Here is a 24926-nt window from a genome sequence, read left to right on the forward strand (position 1 = left end):
TCTCCTCATCTGTAATGATTTGTAATGACAATGATTTGATCATCAAATGACAAAATTAATTTTGTCTTTAGAAAATACATACCTGTGTGGTATGAAGGTATTCAGTGCTACATTCATATCTACAGTGCAGCCAAGTCTTCTAAATTCAGGATCTTGAATGATTGCAAGATGTTGGTTGGGATCAGTTTTAATCTTTGAGCTACCTGTTGCAGGGAATCTGTGATCAGTTTCAAGGCATTTATTGTTATTTATGGCAACAGTTCTTAGTTTACTGAAAGCTCAAATGCAATTGGATATAGATACAACACAGAAGTGTAAGTACGTTTAAGTTGCGTAGGTGCATTGTTCCTGACATTCTGTAAGAATTACAATAATCACATGGAAAAGACTAGTTTCTAAGTGTTAAAATGTGCACAATTGGGAACTTTTTCAGAATATTTGCTAGATCAGGGTGTACGAATTGGGACTCAAATGAATCTCTCCCACAATAGACAAGACAAAAACATGTGATTTAATTCCCCCTCCCCAGGATAGAGGGATTGAGGGACAAAATGTGAGACATGTGCATTCTAGATACCCATTTCATCTTTTAAAACATCCAAAATAATCTACGAGTTCATCTGCCTTTGGAATATAGCAAAGTCTGGCTATTAAGCCAAAAGATGGTCCCTCCTGTACCAGCTGAACATAGATGTATTCTGGTGTCTATTTAAACTGAGTTGTCTCTTGAACTTTGAGCTTAACAGAAATGGAGTTAAAAAACGTCCACACAAAATCCATCTCCTTTTAAGTTCTCAAGAAAACACTCCTAAATCCATTCACAATCTTAGGGATACACTTCTGCTTATTTTGCCATATGTCTTTCTTGATTGAGACATAGAGACATAACACTTGGAGCCACTTACAATTTTTGCATAGCTCAAGCATCGGGTAATAATGAACATGGGTAATATTACAGAAAAAGCTGGGTTTGTTAGAGCTAATGTGTAAGTCAAATCTACAGTTCTTACATCTTTTAAAAATTATTTTACTGATTCCTTAAAATTTCATTTTTATCTTATTCTAACTCACTTGTCTTAATATTTTCTATTCTTAATATTATTTTTAGTTAAAATTCTTTGTGTGTATCCCTTTTGTTTATTTTAATTCAACCTGCCTGATTTATAGGTCTGTAATTATATTTTCACTATTTGCTTTGTGCGGATTAATGACTGTAAATAAAGCTTGATAACACTAATAAAGTCTTCCTCCTAAGTTCAGGATTCCTCTAAACCCAACACAAATTGAAAAACTGAAATGTAGTTTCAAATACAAATGTAGAATTTCTGTAGCATGAGTTAAAAAGGTAAAAGTGATACAGTGGAACCTCCGGTCATGACCGTAATTTGTTCCATAACTTCAGTCACAGTCCAATTTGGTCGTGACCGAAGTGAGATTGACTGTACATGCGCCTACAAAAAAACATGGTGTGGAAGATGAAATCAGCGCAGAAAGGGAATCGGCCGTGGCCATATTTGTTTGTCACCCAATTTTTGAATTGTGACACGATTCAAAAATGTGGATTTTTTTGGTCAGAACCCAATTTGGTCGTGGTCAGAAGCATCTGTGACCAGGGTTTCCACTGTATCTGGTTCTAATTCGTTATTGTAATTCATCATTTATTTCTCATTTAAGCTTATTTTTTTCTGCATAAAATCACAAAAAATCATAGGCAGGGGATTTTCCATTCATAATACAGCAACTTTAGTGTTCTTGTGATTCCTTGTAGTATTAACCAAATAAAAATTATATGGATTTACGGTTTTCCAATAGATAGTCAGGATGAAAGTTTCATGGGTTTTCAAATATTTCTGTTAACATTTTCATTGTTAACTACAATAATAATTTTTGATGAGGGATAAGTGATTTCTGAAATCAAAATAACCTTTTTTCCATGTACCCAGAAAAATTATCAAGCATTTCCCTTGACTGCAAAAATATTTTTTCATATCAACCATTGTTTTTTTGATGTTTACCCTATCAAGAATCTGAGTTATTTTGTTTACCTTTAGTTAAAAGAGTTTTAAATTGCTGCACTGCTTTGTTAACATCAACTTGGAAGAATTCCCATAATTTTACCTTGGGGAAAATATCCTCCCAAAAGATTTTACGGATACACTGGAAAAATAAGAAGTATATCAAGTCAGTAAATAAACAAAATTCAAACACTATTCCCTATAAATATATTTGTTTCAAGATTGTTTTGAAATAGAATTCCTTTATGATATGATTCTGTAAACCTTTTAGAAAAAACAAAGAACTAAAAAGTATTTTTGATTATTTTTAAAACAAATTATGTCAACAGAACTACAGTGGAAATGCCACTGTATATGATGCCTTACGTTGCCATCTACAAAGTAACAATAAATAATTCATGGCAAGCAGATTGTAATGAAACAAAATATTTGTTTTCAGAAAACATGCTGGAAATGTAATTTTAAAAGCACAGGAGAACTATTTAAAAGTAAAAAAAAAATTAAATATAATATATATAATATATAGTTAATATATTATACTGCAAAGTACATTTCTAGCATGACAATATATTAAAAATATCCCAGAAGAAACAACTTGAAAAATGAAAAAGGAGGCAAGGCTAGAAGCAAAATTAATAATTCCAGAACAGGGCTACAATAAAGTAGGCACAATAATCGCTTTCATTTAGTGATGGCATGCATTACCAATATTTTTTGTATTTTCTTACATTCAAATGTTGGTCATTTTCAATAAGTGGTGGCAGTCCTTTGTCACTGTATTTGCCTCCAGCCACTTTACAGGTGAGATGCCAAAGAGCGCGATCCAAAAGCCAGGCTGGTTTCAAGTGAGGGGAGTTTTTAAGGTTGTATGCACACTCAGGATGCTGAGTCAGCCATTCACTGTTTGCAGCTTAGAAAAACAAAAAACACACAATTAGTAGCATACCTTGCTGGAAGATTTTACGCATTTCACCAAGGTGACCATATTGTTTTGAAAAAAAGAATTAAAGGACAAAGCTGAATGAGGAAATCTGAAAGAGATTCATAATGATAAAAAAATATTTATTTTTATAACTTTGTTTTACAAAGGAAAATTCAAGAGCAAAACCAAGATAAACTTTATAACAACCAATATTCTAATAAAAAAAATCTAAAATCAAATTTATTTTAAAAAGGCCGTTCAATCTCCGTTATCTTTTTACAGGAATGTAAAAAGGTTGTACATTTAAGTGGTACTATTTGCATGGTAAAAGTTAAATGGCCAAAGTAAGGGCAAAGTGAGTTTCTAAAAAATAAATAAATTTATTTAGCTTTCTGAAATAAAGAACTGTTCTATAGGTTTTAAGTTAACTACAAGTAGTCCTCAACTTATGATCATAATTGGGACCTATATTTCCACTGTTTAAGGAAGACAGTTGTTAAATGAGTTCTGTCCGATTTTATATCTTTTTTTGCGAGGGTAATTAAGTGAATTATATGGTTGTTAAGCAAATCTGGCTTTCCTCACTGACTTTTCTTGTCTGAAGCCAGCTGGGAAGGCAAACACATGAACCCAGGACACTGCAACCATCATAAATGCACACCAGTTGCCAAGCACCCAAACTTTGATCACATGATTGCGGGGATGTGGTGATGGTCATAAGTACAAGGAATGATTTTAAGTCACATTTTTCAGTATCATCAGATCGTCAAACAGTTTCTAAACAAATGGTTGTAAAGTATCTAAAGGAAATCATGATTTAACTACAGTTTAAAACTATTTTCAAATGCCTAAGGTCAAATATTGATTGGATTTTGTTCATCCAAAATTAACCTGGGGCCACTGTAAAAGACAGCATTTAAATATATGTAAGATTACATAACTTTTGATAAACAGTGTCCTTGTTCTTCAAACCAGGAAGTAGAGTCAGTGCTGAAAAGAACAAATTCTAATGATATTCATATAAATAAATTCATATGCCTATATATATATTAAAGCCAACAAGACTCTGACACATGAAAATGATTTACATGATGGCAGCCCTTCTGCAAACCTGCAAGAAACAAGGATAATAAATATAATGAAAATAAGCATACCAGTGTGATTGTAGACTACATCTGTAATGCAAAGCATATTCCATTCATTTTTCATTTTTTCCACTAGTTTTCCCATTTCATTCCAAGAACATTTTTTGCTGGAAGATGAAAAGTCAGGATTAACTTCCAGCTGATCAGCCAATGAGTAACATGATCTAGACAGACCAAGTTTCTGCACTGGAGTTAAATGAATCATGTTATAACCTGTAAAATAATAATAACAAAATATATAAACAGATGCTTTCCACTCTCAAGTGGATAAGAGGACAGACACCACAAACTAGGTAGTATTTATGATCTGAAGCTATAATGCCCCCCCCCCAAAAAAAAAAAAGGTTAAATCAGATAGGCATGAGGATACTCCATTCTGAGATCAAAAGATTGATTGGAATTTTTAGTGTATGTCAATCCCATTTAGGGAGACCAGAACTGTGATTTCCACAGAAAGGTTAGCACTAGTTTTATTTAGAGTGACTGTAAAAATAGAATCTTGCAAGTGTGATTGTGCTGGATTTCTTCCCATTCATATGTGAATTATTGAAATGTCTATCTGACCAGCTTCCACATACTTTCTGCTTGCTTGGGATTTAAGACATGTTTTCCCTGATCCTTTGGTAACAGATCTGTCTCTACCTCTGTCAAAGTCATCTTCCTCATTGTCTACAGTGCATTACTAGAATAAAGATGATAAATACACAGTCCAAAAGGTAGAAATGTACAAATGACTGTTTAAAGTAGCATACATTTTATACCTCAAGTAAAAATTTGGCTTGGGGTAAATAAGGTTATTACCAGATTCTTTTGCAACCTTAAGACGATCTTCCCATCCATCAAATGGTCCCAGACACTTGGCTAGGAATGTCTGGAGTGTAACACAATCCAAGGGCAAGACATGATTGTCAGCACCAACACGTAAAATAGGATCCACAACTAGATAACCTCCACCTCCTTTCTGATTCCTGGAATGAAAGACACATGCATTGATTTTATATCAATACAAAGAAATTGGACATTATCTTCACTCAGTAAGACAATCAATACTTAGCTAGAATTTGTCTAGCCTTGTATTTGAAAATACAATTCAATTTTATTTTCTAGCTCACAGATCCCAAAATAAATGATTCAAGAAAACATACTTAATCACTTGGAATAATGCAAAAATAAAATCAGACACAAAACAACTTAGATTCAAGAATATTTTCACTTCGATCATGTGGTCTCAGCAAATGTAAAATACCAATTATGTTATTGCCCTTTATAAAATATTGTTAACCCTTTCAACCTAGAACAGGGATCTCCAACTTGGCAACTTTAAGACTTGTGGACTTCAATTGCCAGAATTCCTTGCTGAGGAATTCTGGGAGTTGAAGTCCACAAGTCTTAAAGTTGCCAAGGTTGGAGACCCCTGACTTAGAAGATTTTCCTTTAAAAGAAAGGTGTAAGACTGTAATCTTATATAGATTATATAGAGTAGAAACCCGCTATGCATGTAAAAAGACCTGCAATATTTTAAAGGCTGAGAGCTACACTTTGCCTCTTGAGTAGTGTGTTAGGAGCCAAAGTTCTCAAGTAATAGAAGAGACTAAGAACAAGACTATTACATACTTTTAAATTAGTTGATATTTTTTCCACACTAAAAGCTATTCCTGTATAAAACTTTTGAAAATCTCTGAAGCCCTGGGGCTTAGACTTCACTCCTCTGATATGCAGAATTGCACTGCTAAAAAGCTGAAGTCAATACTGAACTATGAGAAACGCAGGTTAGCAATAGGACCATTTTGGGGGGCAAAAAAAAAAGAAGCATAGGGATTTACTTTAAGGCCACAAGCAGATTTATCTTTGGCTTTTCTGATACTGTAAGAATCTTTACCTTCTTGACTTGTGGTTCGGGTTTAGCACTTTGAACTCTCTAACCTGATTTATATATTTCTAGGACCACAAAGTAATATATCTGGGAGGAAGCCCCACTGACTTAGAGTGATATGTTTTCAAGTAGACAAATTATGGGTTGCTATTACCCCCATTTATTACCATAACCCAGTATTACCATAACCCAGTATTACCCAGCAGGCAATACTGGGTTATGTATCATTAACATTATTTTTATTGAAAGGTTACAGCAAAAGAAGTTTTTGAGTCTGAATAAACATCTGTTCTGGACCTTTAGAATCCCAGAAATCAGGGACACCATCTGAGACATATGCCGTTCCCCTATTGTTTCTGCAAGGTGTCTGACCATTGCCTAGTCTGCTGGTGCTCCTTCTTCCATCTCTCAAGGACATTCTCACATACTATGATTCACTCTCATGAAATAAAATGAGTACACATGTTCATCAATACCTATATAGCAAAGCAAATACATGCAACAACCTCATGGACCTCTCTTCATATATCTCTTTAGGTGAACCTGACATAGCTGAAGATTCTCAGGCACAGGAAGATGCCTTTGGTATATGGCCTGTTCCACAGTTACCCCAAAAGCCTATCAAGAAAACTTTAATGCCCCTGTCCCCAGAGAGAAGCCAACTGCTTATGATATCTCTTCCACAAATGTTTAGCTTTTGCTTACTCATGATTGAAGTAATATTGGTATGATCCAGAAATCTGGAGTTCTAATTTACAATATTTGTCAGAATCATCTTCTTTTCCTGTTGGGTTGTGCCAAGTTAAGCATCTGAACTTGTGGCGATCAAACAATTCTCCAGCAGCTGGGTAGTTTGTATACACTGTAACATGCTTGCCTTGCAAAGTAGGGCCCAAGCGGAATTGCAGCTCATAACCTGAAGAAAGGAAGACAGACATTTATTAGAAAAACCTTGTCTTGAATCACAAGGCTGGGCCAATCTGGGTTCAGTGCCACATTTGTGTCCCCACAATGCTGTGCAAATTGCCAGGGGCGCTGTAATTTGAAACAGAACTTTTACGGGTAAAACTCGAAAAATTAGAATATCGTGCAAAAAGTTCATTTATTTGGGAAATGCAACTTAAAAGGTGAAGCTAATATATGAGATAGACTCATTACATGCAAAGCAAGATAGTCCAAGCCGTGGTTTGTCATAATTGTGATGATTATGGCTTACAGCTCATGAAAACCCCAAATCCACAATCTCCGAAAATTAGAATATTGCATGCAATCGATAAAACAAGGATTGTACATAGAACAATATCGGATCTCTGAAAAGTATAAGCATGCATATGCACCCAGTACTTGGTTTGGGCCCCCCTTGCAGCAATTACTGCCTCAATGCGGCGTGGCATGGAAGCTATCAGCTTGTGGCACTGCTGAGGTGTTATGGAAGACTAGGATGCTTCAATAGCGGCCTTCAGCTCTTCTGCATTGTTCGGTCTCATGTCTCTCATCTTTCTCTTGGCAATGCCCCATAGATTCTCCATGGGGTTCAGGTCAGGAGAGTTTGCTGGCCAATCAAGCACAGTAATCCCACGGTCATTGAACCAGGTTTTGGTGCTTTTGGCAGTGTGGGCAAGTGCCAAGTCCTGCTGGAAAATGAAGTCAGCATCCTCATAAAGCTTGTCTGCAGAAGGAAGCATGAAGTGCTCCAAAATCTCCTGGTAGATGGCTGCATTGACCCTGGACTTAATGAAGGACCAACACCAGCAGATGACATGGCTCCCCAAATCAACACAGACTGTGGAAACTTCACATTGGACTTGGAGCATCTTGCAGTGTGTGCCTCTCCATTCTTCCTCCAGACTCTGGGTCCTTGGTTTCCAAATGAGATACAAAAGTTGCTCTCATCAGAAAAGAGGACTTTGGACCACTGAGCAACAGGCCCGTTCTGTTTTTCTTTAGCCCAGGTAAGACGCTTCTGATGTTGTTTGTTGTTCAGGAGCGGCTTGACAAGAGGAATACGACATCTGAAGCCCATGTCCAGGATCCGTCTGTGTGTGGTGGCTCTTGATGAACTGACTCCAGCCTCAGTCCACTCCTTGTGAAAGTCCCCAACACTTTTGAATGGCCTTTTCCTGACAATCCTCTCCAGGCTGCAGTCATCCCTGCTGCTAGTGCACGTTTTTCTTCCAGTTTTCCTTCCACATAATTTTCTATTCATGTGCTTTGATACAGCACTTTGGGAACATCCAACTTCTTTTGCAATTACCTTTTGAGGCTTTCCCTCCTTATGGAGGGTGTCAGTGATGGTTTTCTGCACAACTGTCAGATCAGCAGACTTTCCCATGATTGTGATTCCTACTGAACCAGACTGAGAAACTATTTAAAGGCCCAGGAACCCTTTGCAGGTATTATGGCTTAATTAGCTGATTAGAGTGGGACACTTTGAGCCTAGAATATTGAACCTTTTCACAATATTCTAATTTTCTGAGATTGTGGATTTGGGGTTTTCATGAGCTGTAAGCCATAATCATCTCAATTATGACAAATCACAGCTTGAACTATCTTGCTTTGCATGTAATGAGTCTATCTCATATATTAGTTTCACGTTTTAAGTTGCATTTCTGAAATAAATGAACTTTTGCACGATATTCTAATTTTTCGAGTTTCACCTGTAGCTCAGCACCTACTCCAAATAAGCACTTGTGGTCCCTCAGATTTCTTTCCCCTGCATCCCCACCTCAGCCAAAGTAGCATGATCCCATTCTTGTCTAGCAATCTGAGGGGCATCTACCCTTCTCTATACAAACAATGAAACCTTGCCCTTGCCTCCCACCCCAGGAAAGGTGACAGTAACAGACAGGCTACTTGTAAGAGAACCTATTTTTCATCTCTCTCCATTAGCCAATTAGATGCCCTTCCTCATTTTTCCCAATCCCAGAAAACTGTGTTGAGGGCATTTTCAAATGCCTAGCCAACTCTAAAACATATACATTTAAAAGTTCAAAACATATTTTATAATCAATACAACATCCCAATCAAGACTGGTACAAAAAGGAAGAATTTGTAACTACAATATTTTAATACCATAAAAAAACAGGAAGAAAAAATAAGTAATTTTAAGTCTCATCCTAAAGAAGTCTATTTTCATAAGTCTTACATTTGATCATTATGCTTTTACTAAATTTTGACTGGTCTGTATTTATGGCATCTGCTAAGCAGACTGGACTACAAAGATACTTGCATAATAACTTATTCCCCAGAAAGTGTGTCGACTTAAAAACTGCATTATTCAAATCAGCTACATATTCTTTGTGACTTCCTTCTGCCAGGAAGCAATAATTTTATGCATGTGACAATAATAATGTCATTCAGGATCACAGAATAGATTTCTAATTTTTGAAACAAAATGCATTGGTTTTGAGTATTCAGATCTTGCTGATTTCAGGAAAAATTCACAAATAGGTTTAAGTTTTATAATTTATGTTTACATCACTAGAAGTTACCTCAGGATCATTACTCTCACAGTTACAGAAAATAAAGACATTAATTTCATTTAAAATGTTGCAAATAAAAGCATAAATAGTTTAAAGCTTGTTTTTTTATACAGTAATACTGACATATAATTTTAGCAATTCTCTTGTTCACAAATAAAAGAAATATTAATACTTTATTTCAGATGTGACGGAGTTGATAAAATACTATAGATACACAGGAGCCATTTTCCTGCAAATAGCTCCTGTATGTACTTCAAATAACATGTAAAGCAATCCAACTATGTGAGTGAAGTTTAGCTTCATGGGCTGCACTGTGAAATCAGTACCTCTCTTTTGGAGAGCTGCCAACTTGGCTCAAGTAGAGTTAGGAAAACATTTAAAAGGGCTCCATATTGAGGAATAGGGTTTAAGGATAGATTAGATATTATGGCTTTTTGCTGTAGCATCACATCCAAGGTTGCCTTTTTTATTCTTTGCATTTTTTGATAAAACTAATTTTATCTGTAATGAACTTTGACTCTGAAATACCAGGCATCAGTTCTTCCTCTTACTATAGAAAGGTCTGTTTGAGATTAACTCCTTATAGTGAAAAATATATAATCCAAATATTTTCCCCAAATGATTTGCAGATAATATATAAAGGAACAGAATGTTCTTCTTGCTGTAAAAGATGGCCCATCAATCTTAAAACCATTTACTTGGAAGGAAGCTCTTAGATTGATTCGTACTTTAGCTTAAGTATCTGCAAATGTATGAGAGATTTATTAATGAAGTCTAATCACTCAGCAAAATGACTCCACAAATAAGTGGAAGCTTTAGAGAACATAAGTTTTCTATCAGTGAATTTACTTGCATTACCATATCTACTACCTTCAATATGGCAAACAGTACTTAGTTTATTATATGATCATTGTTTGAAAAGGGAACGTATCCCACTGAATTCACCTAGTCTTATTTTCCAGTATGCAACATGCATTATGCAGCTGGCCAAAATCTCCTCTCTTAAAATAGTTCCACCAGTTATGTCTCAACAAATGGTGGCACCACTTTCTGTTTCTTGAAATCCTTCCTCAAAAGGCATCTTCTTCTTCTTAAGATTGTATACCTCTTACAATGAGATGCATACAATTTCTTTTTCCAGCCCCACCAAGTATTAAAACACAGTCTTTTACAGTGTTCGTGCTGGGATCCCTCTAAAGCTTCACGTGCAGAGAATATAAATCGACTGAGATATGCCAACCATTTGCATTTCCTTATTGCAAAAAGGGACAACAAGGACCCCAGTAGACTTGCCCAACAAAAATAAAGGATGCAGACAGCTGCTTAGGGATACTGACCTTGTTCGAGCCGGAACAGGGTTTTGTCCAGCTTCTCCATGTCGTTGAGAAGAAGTACTCGGGTGTGCTTACCATGGCTCATCTTCACTACCTAGACTTTTCCACTCTTGTTGGCAGCCGCAGAAAGTAACTTCAGAAAGACTGAAGTGATCCCTAATAGGGAGAAGGACCAGATACACAAACCAAAGGTTAAATACACAGAGAGCTGGGTTGTTGTCCCCCACCCCCCACCCCCTCTTTTCTCCAGGCTGAGATGGGTTCGAGTCACGGGTCACCTTGAAAACCACTGTGACAGACCCACACTTACATTTCGTCCTTACTCAGTCCACATAAAACAACTTGTCAAGAGCTCAAGGATGGAGGAGGACACACTTAGGGGCGCTCAAACTTTCTCCTCTCAGCAACTGTATTGTCGCGGTTACAGGCAAGACCCTCTAACTCGGCGGGTCTGCAGCCGGAGCCCTGGGAGAGGGCGCTCTCCCTTTGGGACCGGTCCGGAGGGGTTGGCACCTGTCACTCTCCGTCTGAACAATGCGACCTGTCCTGGCGCCAGGGTGCAACCCAGTCCCCCTCCCCTCTCGCCCCCATTATTCCCGACCGCTGTTGTCTATAAATATAGGGCGAAGCCTGGCCGCCCTTGGTTCACTCACCCCGGGACTCCCTCAGTGGGCAAAGGCGACTCGGGTGTTGTTGGCACAACCAGCGGAGCTGGGCCTGGGCGGGAGGGCTCCAAACAGAGAGAGAGAAAGAGAAGGAAAGGACAGAACTATAGAAGGGAAGAGGTTCAAAACTGCGGAGGGAGGAACTGGATTGGGCAACCCGAGAGCTCCGCCTGACGCCTGAAGGGCTTTGCAGGAAGAAACGCGGCTCGAGGCGCAAGGACAGTCCTGGCTGTGGGGCGCAGGCCCGGTAAAAGCCTCTCTCTCTTGGGTTCCCTCCTCCTCTTTCCACAGCCTGCGCGACGCTGCAGCCGCAGACCGAGAGCTGCTGCCGCCGCTGCTGCAGAGCTGAGGTGGGGGGGGGGGAGGGGAGAGCGAAAACAGAGGCAGGGCGCCAAGCTTTGGTTAAGGCAGGCAAAGCAGCTCTTGCTGGGAAGACGTTGCACAATATGAATTAGAAGAGTCGTTTGCTTTCGCTCCGGAATGCAACACTTGAACGCTTGCAAGCGGCATTTCAGCAAAAGCACACCTCCTTCCAGGACACTTAGACACGTGTATTCTCGAACTCAATCAGTGTTAGAGTCGCGAGCCCGGAGAAGACAACTGATTTATAACCCCCCCCCATGTCGATAGATAGTGATTCCTCGGCTGGAATGCCGGGAGTTGTAGTTCGTAAACATTGAGAGGACTACAGGTTGCCCAGCTGAAATGACGATAGTGACTTAAATGCTTGTGCTAAGCCATCGCGTTAAAACTTTTGTCCTATGAAACCTAGCCTTAGTTGCTTAATCGTGTTAACATTTCATGAGCCCGGCCAGTTGGAGTTTATTCGGTAAACCTTGGTTGTAGAGTGGTAACAAAACCAGGGCATTTAGTTTTCTTGATACACCTGTCCCTCCAGCAGCAAATAATACTATAAAACTGGTGCTTTCAAGAAAGGAATTTGGGTACATGGTTGTCAGAGAATATTTCTTGGCTAAGTTTGGTTAACGTTTGTTCTTGAAAAGTTATGGTATTCAGATGCACATAACTTTACTGTGAACAAGATGTGTTCTGATTGGGTATATATTAGGGATTTTAAAATGTGTGCAACAATGTAAGGGTGAACTTCTTCCCAAGAACGCTTGATTTATTTATTTAGATCATGGTCTCAAAAGTTGACATGAAATTAAGACACACTAAATGTTAGTAATCTAACAAATGCACCTCAGAAATAGAGGCTTGATTAGCATGCATGACAAAAGCATCCACCCCTCTCCTAGAAAATTGAAATATCCTAGGAAATATTAAAAAGGCAGAATATTTTCCCTAAAATATTCCCTAAAAAGTATAGTAGAAACTCAGGCAGAAACTCAGCCCCCACCACCTTTGCTAATTAAGGTCTAGGCCAGCCTATTCTTCATAATAAAGGCCTCCACCCATCTCACCATCTGGCCTGGTAAGATTGTATCAGCCAACACTCAGGTGAAGCCATGTGGTCCAGACAAAGCCTACAAAGTTAGTTAAGACCCCCGCCCCTGGAAGTTTGACAGCCAGTCTGACATTTCTTACACAGGAACAGGAAACACTAAGGTGGGGCCCAACAGAGGTTATAAAAAAACTAAGGGTCTCTCAGCATCTCAGCCCTTTTTCCTTCTTTCTTTATCCAGGGCATGTGATCCTGTCCACCATTAAACCATCTTTCCAAACAGCCTCCATGTTTCCAATGTCTTTTTCCCCACTTGGAACTGAACCCAGAAGGATAATTCTTCCAACATGGCTAAGTATTGATCAGAAATAGCACCATAAAGTAATTGCAATGCAGTTCCCCTAAATAAGAATCACAGTTTCCAATGAGGGCCAGTTTCTCATCTGCTCACAAGGAGAGAAATTAGCTCTGAGCTTCAGACCTGATTTAAACCTTGTTTCTCAAATATGGAAACTTTAGGATGTGTAGACTTTAATTCCCAGAATTCCCCAGCCAGTATATAGGAGAATATAGAAGAAAACTCATCTAAATACACACACATGCATTTCTAATATGTACTAAACACTATAGCTCCCAAGATTCCCATCACATTTTATAGTCCTGACACATTGCGGATGGAAACAACCATTTGAGGACAATCTTCCCAAATGGGAACGTTGCCTAAATACAAAGACACAATCAAATTATTTTTAATGTGAAAAACAAGTGCTGTGTTAATTTACAAACAACCATTCTAAAAATCTTGGAACACCATTAAATACAGAATGCAAAATAAAATGTTAACCAGAACATAGCCAATTTTCTATCACTAGATATTTGTCTTTTGATTGGGTTTCTGGGTTTTTTTTTTTTTTGTTCTTTTTTACCAGCTGGTTCTATGGCCTGGAAAGGTTTGAAAACCCTACGGCAAATACAAGGATAAAATTGAAGGTACAGTATTTATTCAGAATAGTCATGCAGCAAATTTAAAGCACTTCTGAGAATTAGATGTTTACTTAACTGAAATGAATGGACTGGGGGACACCTAAAAAAACCTATTTTTACCATGTTAATTTAAAATTGCTGCAGTAGTTACTGTCTCATGGACACGGGCTTTGCACTTTGCTTAATTTCTGAGTTTTGTATCTTTGCTTCCTAATATTTTTGCCACCACTGTAAGACAAACAGGCCAGTAGCTTACAGAAATATATATAACTATGGGCCTCAGAAAAGGTCAGGCCTGCAGCAGTTGAAGGTCAGGCTATTTTCAATGATCACAACTGTAAAAAAACCACACTCACACAGATTCTCAGATTACAGGAATGAGCTGGATTTTCAGGAATGTCATATGGTGGCATGAAGATGACAGCAAATCCAGAACACTAAAAGTAAGATAACATTTTAATTGGCCCTGCATGTTGCATGTTAATTGGCCCTGCATCAAACAAAATTCCTCTAATACAAAGTGAGTATCTTTATAAGACAAGACCAATTTACTCCTAAAGAAAACGTAGTTCTCAAGAGTTTTCAGATTTAAACTGAAATGCTGAGAACCAGGAATTTTGAACTACCCTGATGCAATTTTACTTCTGCACAATTATAAGAATTATAATAAATAATGTCTTATTAATAAGAGTATCATTCCCCTCCAGTTGATTAAAATTATTGAATTTTAGCTAAAATAACAGAATGGTTGGAAAGTGAGGACAGGCCAAGAAAAAATAGTATTTAGCTCATTCTTTCTCTGAATATAATTCATAGGCTGATCTTGGCAGCAAAGAACTGTAAACTATGAACTGTGTATCACAGTTTATAATGCTGTACAAAATATTTTGAATGTGCATGGTTTTGAAATATTAATCTCTGGTTTGGAATGGGAAATTTTCTGTCTCAAGCTTGAAACATTTCCTAAACGGCAAAGGTGGCTCAGATTCAAAATGCTTTGTATAGCCCTGAACCTGAACTTTTCATGCTTGTTGAGTCACAATTTCTATAATACATACACACACACACACACACACACACACACACACACACACACACATCAAGGTTCATGCTAGTTGAAAAAATGCTGGAAGGCACCAATTGCAGTTGTTGAAGGCTAAATCTAGATTTAAGAATCAAACAAAAAAAATATAAAGAAAATAAAGCTTTGACTATGTCTCATTAATCTATTAGTAAACATCTGTCCTTATAGTGTCTTTGTTTTATTTCATAGCTGGCTAGTTCAGTTCTCATTCCAAATGCTGAGAATCCCTTGGCAGGATCCCCTTTGTGAGTCCCTTTTGAACTTGTCTTTTCTATGGACTCAATCCCTAGCATTGACCAGAAAGAAATGATAGATAAGTGACACAGTCAAATGTCCCGCTGCTTGCCAGCTCCTGCCTTCTGGGCCATGGGACAGCAGCCGAAAGGACAACTGTAACTTGGCTCTTCAAGAGACTTCAACCTTGGCAAGGATTCAATATACTTGTCAAGTACAGTCTTAAGAACTTTTCTCCCTGGTTAAATTGCTTTCCATCTGACCCTAAACCGGTGCAAATATATACCAGCCTAAAATGTCCTGTTATTGCTTCAAAACCATATCCTGCCTCCAACTTGTTGATGAATAGCAGGAACTCCCAAGTGTGCAGGCCTTATGAAGAAACTGCATTTTTGAAACACAGATTTAGTACTCTTCCAAAGTTACACACATGTGTAAGCCTGTTTGATACAGGTAGTCCTCACGTATAACCGTTTAATTACTGTTTGAAGTTACAATGGCACTGAAAAAAGTGACTTATGATCATTTTTCACACGACCGTTGCTGCATCCCGGTGGTCATGTGATCAAAATTCAGACACTTGGTAACATATTCATATTTTTGACAGTGTCAGTTCCCCAGGTCACGTGATCACCTTTTGCGACCTTCTGACCAAGCAAAGTCCATGGAAAAGCCAGATTCACAGTGTTACTAACTTCACAATTGTAGTGATTCCCTTAACAACTGTGGCAAGAAAGGTTGTAAAATGGGGCAAAACTCAATTAACAACTGAAACTTGGGCTCAGTTGTGGTCATAAGTGGAGGACTACCTGTAGTCAGTCTAGGAAATCGCACTTAGGAATATTGCAGCATCTCCATAGTCATATGATAAAAAATCAGTTGCTTGATCAGTGGCATGTATTTAGAATGATTATAGCACCTCGACCGCCATTTGCAATTTCCCAACAGGCTTCTTATAATCAGTCAATGGGGGAAGTTGGATTGCCTTAATGGCTTAATGACTTAGCAGCTGCAGTGATTTCCTCAACAAATGTAGCAAAAAATGATAAAACAAACTTAAAAACTTCCTTGCTTAACAACAGAAATTCTTGTCCAATCACAGTCATAAGTTGAGTAATTCTGGTATGATCCTTGTCTTTGTGTAGGCAAGGAAGTGTGGTTTGGCCATTTAAGCCAGCCTTTGCCCATAGAAAGCGGAACGGAATAAATGCAAGCAGGTCTAGCCATTTTTCAGAACCCGCTAGTCAATATCCAGCCACATTTATCAGCTATAAAGTTGGATTAGGAGTTTGTGCATATTGAAAGAAATTAGAGCTATGTAATTGATGGGGAGCATGATCTGGGAGCTGACGTGGTATGTTTTGAAAAGAAGGCTTTAAAAACTTGTCTATATACCTTAACTTAGGGCTCAGAATATGTTAAGGCCCTGTTTCTTGGCTTTATGGTTAGTGGATTATCTAGGCTGTTTGTATTTATTTTCTGGATTTTTTTATTGTTTATAATTGTTTATTTTTAATTGTTATAACTGTTCTATACTTTTAGAATTGTAAGCCACTCAGAGTCACTTGGTTGAGTTGGGCAGCTATAGAAATTGATTGAATGAATGAACGAGCGAACGAACAAATGATAGATGTAAGTATTGCCATTTTTCAAATGAGCACTTTGGGGATGGGCTGGTTCCCCAAATAGGTAGCCATGATTAGCCATCCCCCAGAAAGGGCATCAGCTCTGGAGCCGCATGCGACTCTTTGGGCCCAATGCTGTAGCTTCCTGTTGAATGATCCTACCACTGGCTGGCCCCGCCCCTCACCCTCCCAGTCACTCCTCACCTGGCCTGATAAGGTAAAACAGAAAAATCAGAAATGAGAGGGAGGGAGGGAGGGAGAGAGAGAGAGAGAGAAACCCATTTCCCACAGAAAACACCGGGAACCACAAAAGGTGTGGCGGGGTGGTGGTGATCATGTGACTGAGTGGGAATGATGTTGAGTTGGCCACACCCACCCAGGTTTTGTGGCTCCCGGTGTTTTCCTTTCTGTGGGAAACGGGTCCAAATGGCTCTTTGTTGAAGGTTGCAGGCTCCTGCCGCAGAACATACCAACCAATAACTCTGCCCAACAATTAATGAGCCAGATTCTTCTATTGCCCAAAGCAGAATGGACTTGAAGAACAGTGAAGAGGGAAAGGAGAGGATCTGGCTCAGCCTTAGAATTAAGGTACAGACAGTATACCTGGATGGTCCCTATTCTCTACCTTTGCCAACAATCAAATGGTCAGTTTATAGCCACATGAAAACCAACTCTGCTCATGCTGGTAAGGAGAAAACACAATATAAATTCTGATATAATTAAGAACAATGAAGAAAAGATTGCTGGGACATGTTTGTCCCGTGGTTGGATGGAAATTATAATGGCATTGAAAAAAATGACTTATGACTGTCCTCATACTTATGACTATCACACCATCCCCATAATCACAGCATCAAAATTCAGGTGCTTGGCAACTGGTGTGTATTTCCAACAGTTGCAGTGTGCTGGAGTCATGTGATTTGCCATTTGCAAACTTCCTGGCGAGCTTCCAACAAGCAAAATCGGTGAGGGAATTTCCCCCCCACCCAGTTTTAGGCAAATATGAATTAGTATGGGATTTTTTTTAAAATGATAGAATTATAACTTTGAAGTAGAATTCATGGCATGTAAAATCTGTATCACTGTTGCATTATACCAGGTGTCCCCAAACTTGGCAACTTTAAGATTTGTGGACTTCAACTCCCAGAATTCTCCAGCCAGCATAGCTGAGTTGAAGTCCACGAGTCTTAAGGTTGCCAAGTTTGAAGACCTTTGCTTTATACAATCCTTCCTCTAACAATAGGACTTGCAAGAAAACCAGGTAATAAGCAGAAAAGACTGACACAAATTCTTCAGAATGATCACATTCCAAACATCCAAATAACTCGGGGTACCATTTTAGTATTTTAATATTAATGCATGTATCTAAATAGTGTGTCAGTTATTTTTCTACATCCTCTTGACATTGTGCAATAAAATACTTCTATTTACAGCTGGGTGTTTCTTATAATTTTGCGGAAGAAAATGCAGTTGGTCAGATTGTTGGTCCATTGTTTGCATATCTCTCTGGAAGACTGAGCTGCTTCAAAACCCATTGGGATTGCATAACTTGCTAATGAATGGGTGGTTAAATTGTTGTTCAGTGCATTATGCAAACTCATTCTGCATGTTTAATTCCTGATTTAGTGTGTTGATCTGCTAACAATGGGATGGATATGAATTGTCTTACAAAGCCACCTTACTTCTGCCACAAGTAAGAAATATCCCAAGAGAGGGAGGTAACTTATCTGCATATAAATGACAACAATTTCAGTGGAAAAGTAACAGCTCTCACCATGGTAAGATAATCTGTGTGTTTACCCAGTCTGTTATGGTGATGTTAAATACAGACAACTTTGAAAAGCTGTCAGTTTTAGGCACTTGTTTTTCAGTGTTGTGAAAAAACAGGCAATTATTGTTCAATATAATGTATTGTTGTATTCAGACTGGCAATAAAGAATTTGTATATGCATGTGTGTATTTAACCTCTGTTGCTAAAATTATTTGACTATTCTTAGGGCTTCTGAAGTCCTCCTTTAGAAATTCACTGGGTGGCTTTGGGCCACTCACTGCCTAATCTACACTGCTCAAAAAAATAAAGGGAACACTTAAAAAACACAATGTAATTCCAAGTCAATCACACTTCTCTGAAATCAAACTGTCCACTTAGGTAGCAACACTGATTGACAATCCATTTCACATGCTGTTGTGCAAATGGAATAGACAACAGGTGGAAAGCATAGGCAGTTAGCAAGACATCCCCAATAAAGGAGTGGTTCTGCAGGTGGTGACTACAGACCACTTCTCAGTTCCTATGCTTTCTGGCTGATGGTTTGGTCACTTTTGAATGCTGGCGGGGCTTTCACTCTAGTGGTAGCATGAGACGGAGTCTACAACCCACACAAGTACCCACACAGGTAGTGCAGCTCATCCAGGATGGCACATCAATGCGAGCTGTGGCAAGAAGGTTTGCTGTGTCTGTCAGCGTAGTGTCCAGATCATGGAGGTGCTACCAGGAGACAGGCCAGTACATCAGGAGACGTGGAGGAGGCCGTAGGAGGGCAACAACCCAGCATCAGGGCCACTACCTCCACCTTTGTGCAAGGAGGGACAGGAGGAGCCCTGCCAGAGCCCTGCCAAATGACCTCCAGAGGGCCACAAATGTGCATGTGGCTGCTCAAGCGGTCAGAAACAGAATCCAAGAGGGTGGTATGAGGGCCCGACATCCACAGGTGCGGGTTGTGCTTACAACCCAACACCGTGCAGGACGTTTGGCATTTGCCATAGAACACCAAGATTGGCAAATTCACCATTGGCATCCTGTGCTCTTCACAGATGAAAGCAGGTTCACACTGAGCACATGTGACAGACGTGACAGGGTCTGGAGATGCCGTGGAGAACGTTCTGCTGCCTGCAACATCCTCCAGCATGGCTGGTTTGGCAGTGGGTAAGTAATGGTGTGGGGTGGCATTTCTTTAGGGGGCCGCACAGTCCTCCATGTGCTCGCCAGAGGTAGCCTGACTGCCATTAGGTACCGTGATGAGATCCTCAGACCCCTTGTAAGACCATATGCTGGTACGGTTGGCCCTGGGTTCCTCCTAATGCAAGACAATGCTAGACCTCATGTGGCTGGAGTGTGTCAGCAGTTCCTGCAAGACAAAGGCATTGATGCTATGGACTGGCCCGCCCGTTCCCCAGACCTGAATCCAATTGAGCACATCTGGGACATCATATCTCGCTCCATCCACCAACGTCATGTTGTATCACAGACTGTCCAGGAGTTGGGGGGTGCTTTAGTCCAGGTGTGGGAGGAGATCCCTCAGGAGACCATCCGCCACCTCATCAGGAGCATGCCCAGGCATTGTAGGGAGGTCATACAGGCACATGGAGGCCACACACACTACTGAGCCTCATTTTGACTTGTTTTAAGGACATTACATCAAAGTTGGATCAGCCTGTAGTGTTTTTCTCCACTTTAATTTTGAGTGTAACTCCAAATCCAGACCTCCATGGGTTGCTAAATTTGATTTCCATTGATAATTTTTGTATGATTTTGTTGTCAGCACATTCAACTGTGTAATGAACAAAGTATTTAATAAGAATATTTCATTCATTCAGGTCTAGGATGTCTTATTTTTGTGTTCCCTTTATTTTTTTGAGCAGTGTATTTTACAAGGTTGTTTTTTACAGGGAAAAATAGGAGGAGGAAGGAATAGCCTGAGTTCCTGGGGAAAAAAAGTGGGATAGAATTTAAAAAGAATTAAGTAAATAGAATATTTTAGGTTGCCAGTGGGAGAGTCACTACATGACTCCCTCAGAAAAGGGTTAGATAAAGATATAATGAGTAAAAAGTCCTTAATTTTTGCTTTTGCAAAAAGCAAGATATTGTTTGTGTGTTTGTGTGTGTGTGTGTGTGTGTGTGTGTGTGTGTGTGTGTGAGAGAGAGAGAGAGAGAGAGAGAGAGAGAAGTGAGGTGGAGGGAGGGAGGGAGAGGGAGAATTCTTACATATAGTGCCATCTTGTGGACTTTCCATAGAAAAACATAAACGCAAACCTTTAAACAACTGGAAGTGACAGTAAGCTTATCCAGAAATGAGAAAGAGAGAGAATCATTGGCCCGGAAGCAGCCCTTAAATGTTCACTGATTTTTTTCCCTTGAAGATGCCAAACACATTTGCGATGTTTAAACCAGAGAATGCTAAGCAAATTGTGCCGAGCAATAGTGACAGGTTAAATATCAAATTCATGATTCCTGGATTCTCTAAAACACATTTCTGAAAATGAATCCGCAGTACTGCCCAGCCCTACTTACATTGTATTAATCAAGTATATTAGGAATAGATATTATTTTAAGCTTAGCATAGACATTTTTAACCAGTTTATTTTTTTATTCTGTTATACATCTTACTATAAAAGAAGATAAATGCTATGTTCTCTCCTACTTTATAAATTGCAGTATAATTGTAATTATCTAAAAATGGTTAACACTGATTATATTTTAAAACATATGTTGTTGGCACAAGTTGTCGGCTTAAGTTGACACTTGATGAAACCATGGAGTTCACATCTATCCCACATCAACAGGAAAAATATATCTTTTCTATGCACTAGTTATATTGTCACCATTCTGAACATTTTAAAAAAATAAATAAATGAAAACCTACTTTAATTCAAAATGAATTTGCTTTCATATCTCTCTTTTTTCCTCACCTGAGCTTGCTACTGTTGGCATTATTTTTAGATCAATTAACAGGATGCTGTAATTATACATCTGAAAATACTTTATGCTACATTTTTTATAGAAATCACATAGCTAATAGCTCAGACAGTATTTTCTTTCAAGTTGTTCACTAGACACAGCTCTACAGAAATAACACAATATTAAAAGCAACAGAGATTTCTTAAAAATGTAATCTTATTTGTAAGAAGAAGATAGAAGACCTCATTACTTTCTACAAGTATAAACCCCGATGTAGTATATAAATGTTAGCATTTTATTTTATTTTTTTATTTGAAGTGCGAAAAATCATATCTTGGTATGTAATCATTTGGCCTACTTAATAAGATGATCACTGAATGTTTATTAGTATTTCCCTGGCATTTTGGTAAAGATCATGATTTTAGTCTTATGGTAATTACCAATTGGACATTGAGGTTGTATTAACTAAGGGCCTTCAAGGCTCCTGAGACCGACTGGAATCTATGATCGCATCACCCCAATTATCTGCATAGAAAGTGAAATGCAGTTGTTCCCTAGATGAAGTGTCTACAGGTAGTCCTCGTCTTATGACCACAACTGAGCCTAAAATTTCCCTTGCTAAGCAAGTTGTTCAATGAATTTTGCCCCATTTTACGACCTTTCTTGCCACAGTTATTAAGTAAATCACTGCAGTTGTAAGTTAATAACATGGTTCCTAATTGAATTTGGCTTCTCCACTGACTTCGCTTTTCAGAAGGTCACAAAAGATGATCACAGGACTCCAGGACATTGCAACCGAAATAGAAATTCTGGAATAGCCCCACCACCCCGTATAATAACGAAATAAATTACTACAAAGAATAATTACAGTTCTTTATATATGAAGCTGTCTCATTATGCCCAGAGATAATTAAATAGATTAGTACAATGAATAAGTAAAGTCATGAATTGTAATTAAGTTCTGGGCTTCTAGATGACATAATTGAAAAGATGGTCAGGTAGAAATTACATGGTACCCAGTCTGCAGCTTCTCCTCTGTTAATTGTTATTCAGTAACAGTAATCTTTTTCTAAATGGACACAGTTATCCCCAAGTTGATGTAATAAGGGAGGGGGTCTCCCTTTCACAGGGAACAAGTCTGCAATATTTTGTATTGGTTGTGCGTTCCGGCCCCCTTGAGCCCCCCCTTTCCCTGGTCAGTAGATCAATAGTGGCCCAGATCTTAGGCTGTTGCTCTTAAACCCAGGTTGGTCTACAATAAGGCACCCCTCATTATTGATTGGATCACTACCAAGAAGGCTGGCTTGGCATGTATCACGGATACATAGGACCAGAGGGAAGATTTCCTCTCTCAGAAATATACCTAGCCAGATATCGGGTATGGGCACCAGTCCAGATTGCGGGGCAGGGGAAGTAATGTGACTGTTGCTTTCCAAGAGCTGTTACCAAGGGCATAGCTCCACAAATGCCCATTGTGAGACCTTTTTCCTTAGAGTGGTCCAGAGGTGGTATTCATCAGGTTCTGACCAGTTCTGGAGAACTGGTAGCGGAAATTTTGAGTAGTTTGGAGAACCGGTAAATACCACCTCTGACTGGCCCCCGTCCCCGTCTATTCTCTGCTTCCCGAGCCTCAGCAGATCAGCTGGTCTTCTTTTGTTGCCCTGCACAGGAGAACGGAGCTGAAAAACAGGTTAGTGGGGTGGGAGGGAATGGGATTTTACAGTATCCTTCCCCTGCCACGCCCACCAAGCCATGCTTACAGAACCAGCACTAAAAAAATTTGAATCCCACCACTGGAGTGGTCTCTAAGGATTGCTGCTATTGTATTAGTCTCATTGCTACCTAGCAGTTTCCCTGCCCAAGCTCTTGAACCAAGCTATGGGGGTGGTGGTGGAGTTTCCCAGGCTGATGATAATCTGGGGGACTTCAACCTGCCTTCCATGGGAGGGGGGGTGTCAGAGATAGTTCAGGAGTTCATGGAATGACATTCATGGGCCTGTCCCTAGGTATCCAGGACTCGACTAGGAATAATGGTCACACTCGATTTGGTGTTCTTATTGGAATGGTGCCTTTGTGATGTGGAATTGGTGGATCTATCTTTTGGTCCCCTTGTCACAATCAGCTTAGAGCAAGGGTCTTCAAACTTGGGAAGTTTAAGACTTGTGGACTTCAACTCCCAGAATTCCTGAGCTAACAAGACTAGGAGGTGGAATTCTGGGAGTTGAAGTCCATAAGTCTTAAAGCTGCCAAGTTTGAAGACCCCTGGCTTAGAGTGTGGTAATGATGAATTTCTCTAAGGCTGTACCCCTCTGCAGGGATGTGGACCTTATTAGATCAGTTCATCTCTGGCAGCGGATGGATCCTGATGGGTTTCAGAAGCTGGGGGCTATAACTAAGGATCTGTTATATAGTCCTGACAAGAACCTAGTCCCTACCTGGAGTGAGAAGTCCTGAATAGGATTGTGCCCCCTCTCTCAACCTTGGATCTTGTTGTTCCCTAGGGTTTGCAGAGGAACCGAGAGAGATGGAATGGCTCAAAAGATGCCTACAGGATCACTGTTGAAAGATAAAAGGTTGAACTCAACCGAACACCTATAAGAACTATCAAAGATTTGTTGCCCATTGCTGGAGAATGGAGTTCAGAGAATCCATAAATGGGGCTGTTCTAATTGCACTTTTTCTTACTCTAATATATATGGGTGCGGAAGGTGATGGTTAAATGGGCATAAAAAGATAACGGAGAGATACTAAGCTGTTCTCCTGTTTGTGTTGTCTCAAAATAGAACTGACTTTAAAAATGGCACTGTAAAAATGGCACTGTGAACCTCACTTACAATCAAATATTGGCTTTATGGTAATCAGTTGGCCATTGGACATTCTGACTGGTGTAAAATATTTATTAGATTTTTATTTCATTTGTATTACTTTATAAATAACTCAAGGTGACAAACATAATGCTCCTTCCCTTTTGTATTTTCCCCACAACAAACCTGGGAGGTGGGTTGGGTGAGTAAGTGACTGGCCCAAAGCAAAGAAGCCAGACTCTGACCAGTTAATAGAACTGGTAAAAGTTCAGATGTAATTGTCTCACTCTCTAACCAATCTAATTTGTAAATGTTGGTTTACAGCTTGGCTTCTACTAAATTGTGGTTTAATCATCTGAAAGGCTGAATGAACAAAAATGGATACCTTCCCACCATGCATCAATTTGGCTCACAATTAGTATTTCTGGTGAGCATCCTGGTTTTACTTCATTTAGTACAAAATGATTGGTTCTCCTTGAGATCCAAAGTATTGCCATCAATTTTCTATAGCAATCTTTTTAAAGTCAGCTACATATTCACAATTGTATTTGTTGGTCACCTGCCCATCTGTTTAACCATCTCCATATCATTCCCTTTCAACATAATCTAAGGTTAAGTACGAATCTGCTCAGGTATGTTCCCTTTTGTTTTCAACATCGTCCCATTATGATGAGAC

The 24926-nt window shown here is 39.1% G+C and overlaps 1 protein-coding gene across 4 annotated transcripts in view; it reads right to left on the bottom strand.

Annotated features, from left to right (window-relative positions):
- The window catches only part of AGL (amylo-alpha-1,6-glucosidase and 4-alpha-glucanotransferase), a 64868-nt gene extending 52851 nt beyond the window's left edge, over positions 1-12017 (bottom strand). For 3 of the 4 annotated variants that reach the window (XM_026700326.2, XM_026700328.2, XM_087930175.1), the window contains exons 1-8: positions 11425-12017; positions 10775-10927; positions 6661-6871; positions 4884-5050; positions 4092-4295; positions 2744-2925; positions 2046-2157; positions 83-203 (exon numbers count right to left, since the gene is read on the bottom strand). In XM_026700326.2, the coding sequence (XP_026556111.1) occupies positions 83-203; positions 2046-2157; positions 2744-2925; positions 4092-4295; positions 4884-5050; positions 6661-6871; positions 10775-10856 (1079 nt within the window). In that variant the 5' untranslated portion in view covers positions 10857-10927; positions 11425-12017. Of the gene's footprint in view, positions 1-82; positions 204-2045; positions 2158-2743; positions 2926-4091; positions 4296-4883; positions 5051-6660; positions 6872-10774; positions 10928-11081; positions 11297-11424 lie in introns of those variants that run through there. The other variant, XM_026700327.2, reaches the window with a different exon arrangement.
- Between the last annotated feature and the right edge of the window lie 12909 nt (positions 12018-24926).

Source organism: Pseudonaja textilis, chromosome 3 (genome assembly GCF_049901715.1).
Source record: "Pseudonaja textilis isolate UNSWEBS1 chromosome 3, rPseTex1.2, whole genome shotgun sequence".
Lineage (NCBI taxonomy): Eukaryota > Metazoa > Chordata > Lepidosauria > Squamata > Elapidae > Pseudonaja > Pseudonaja textilis.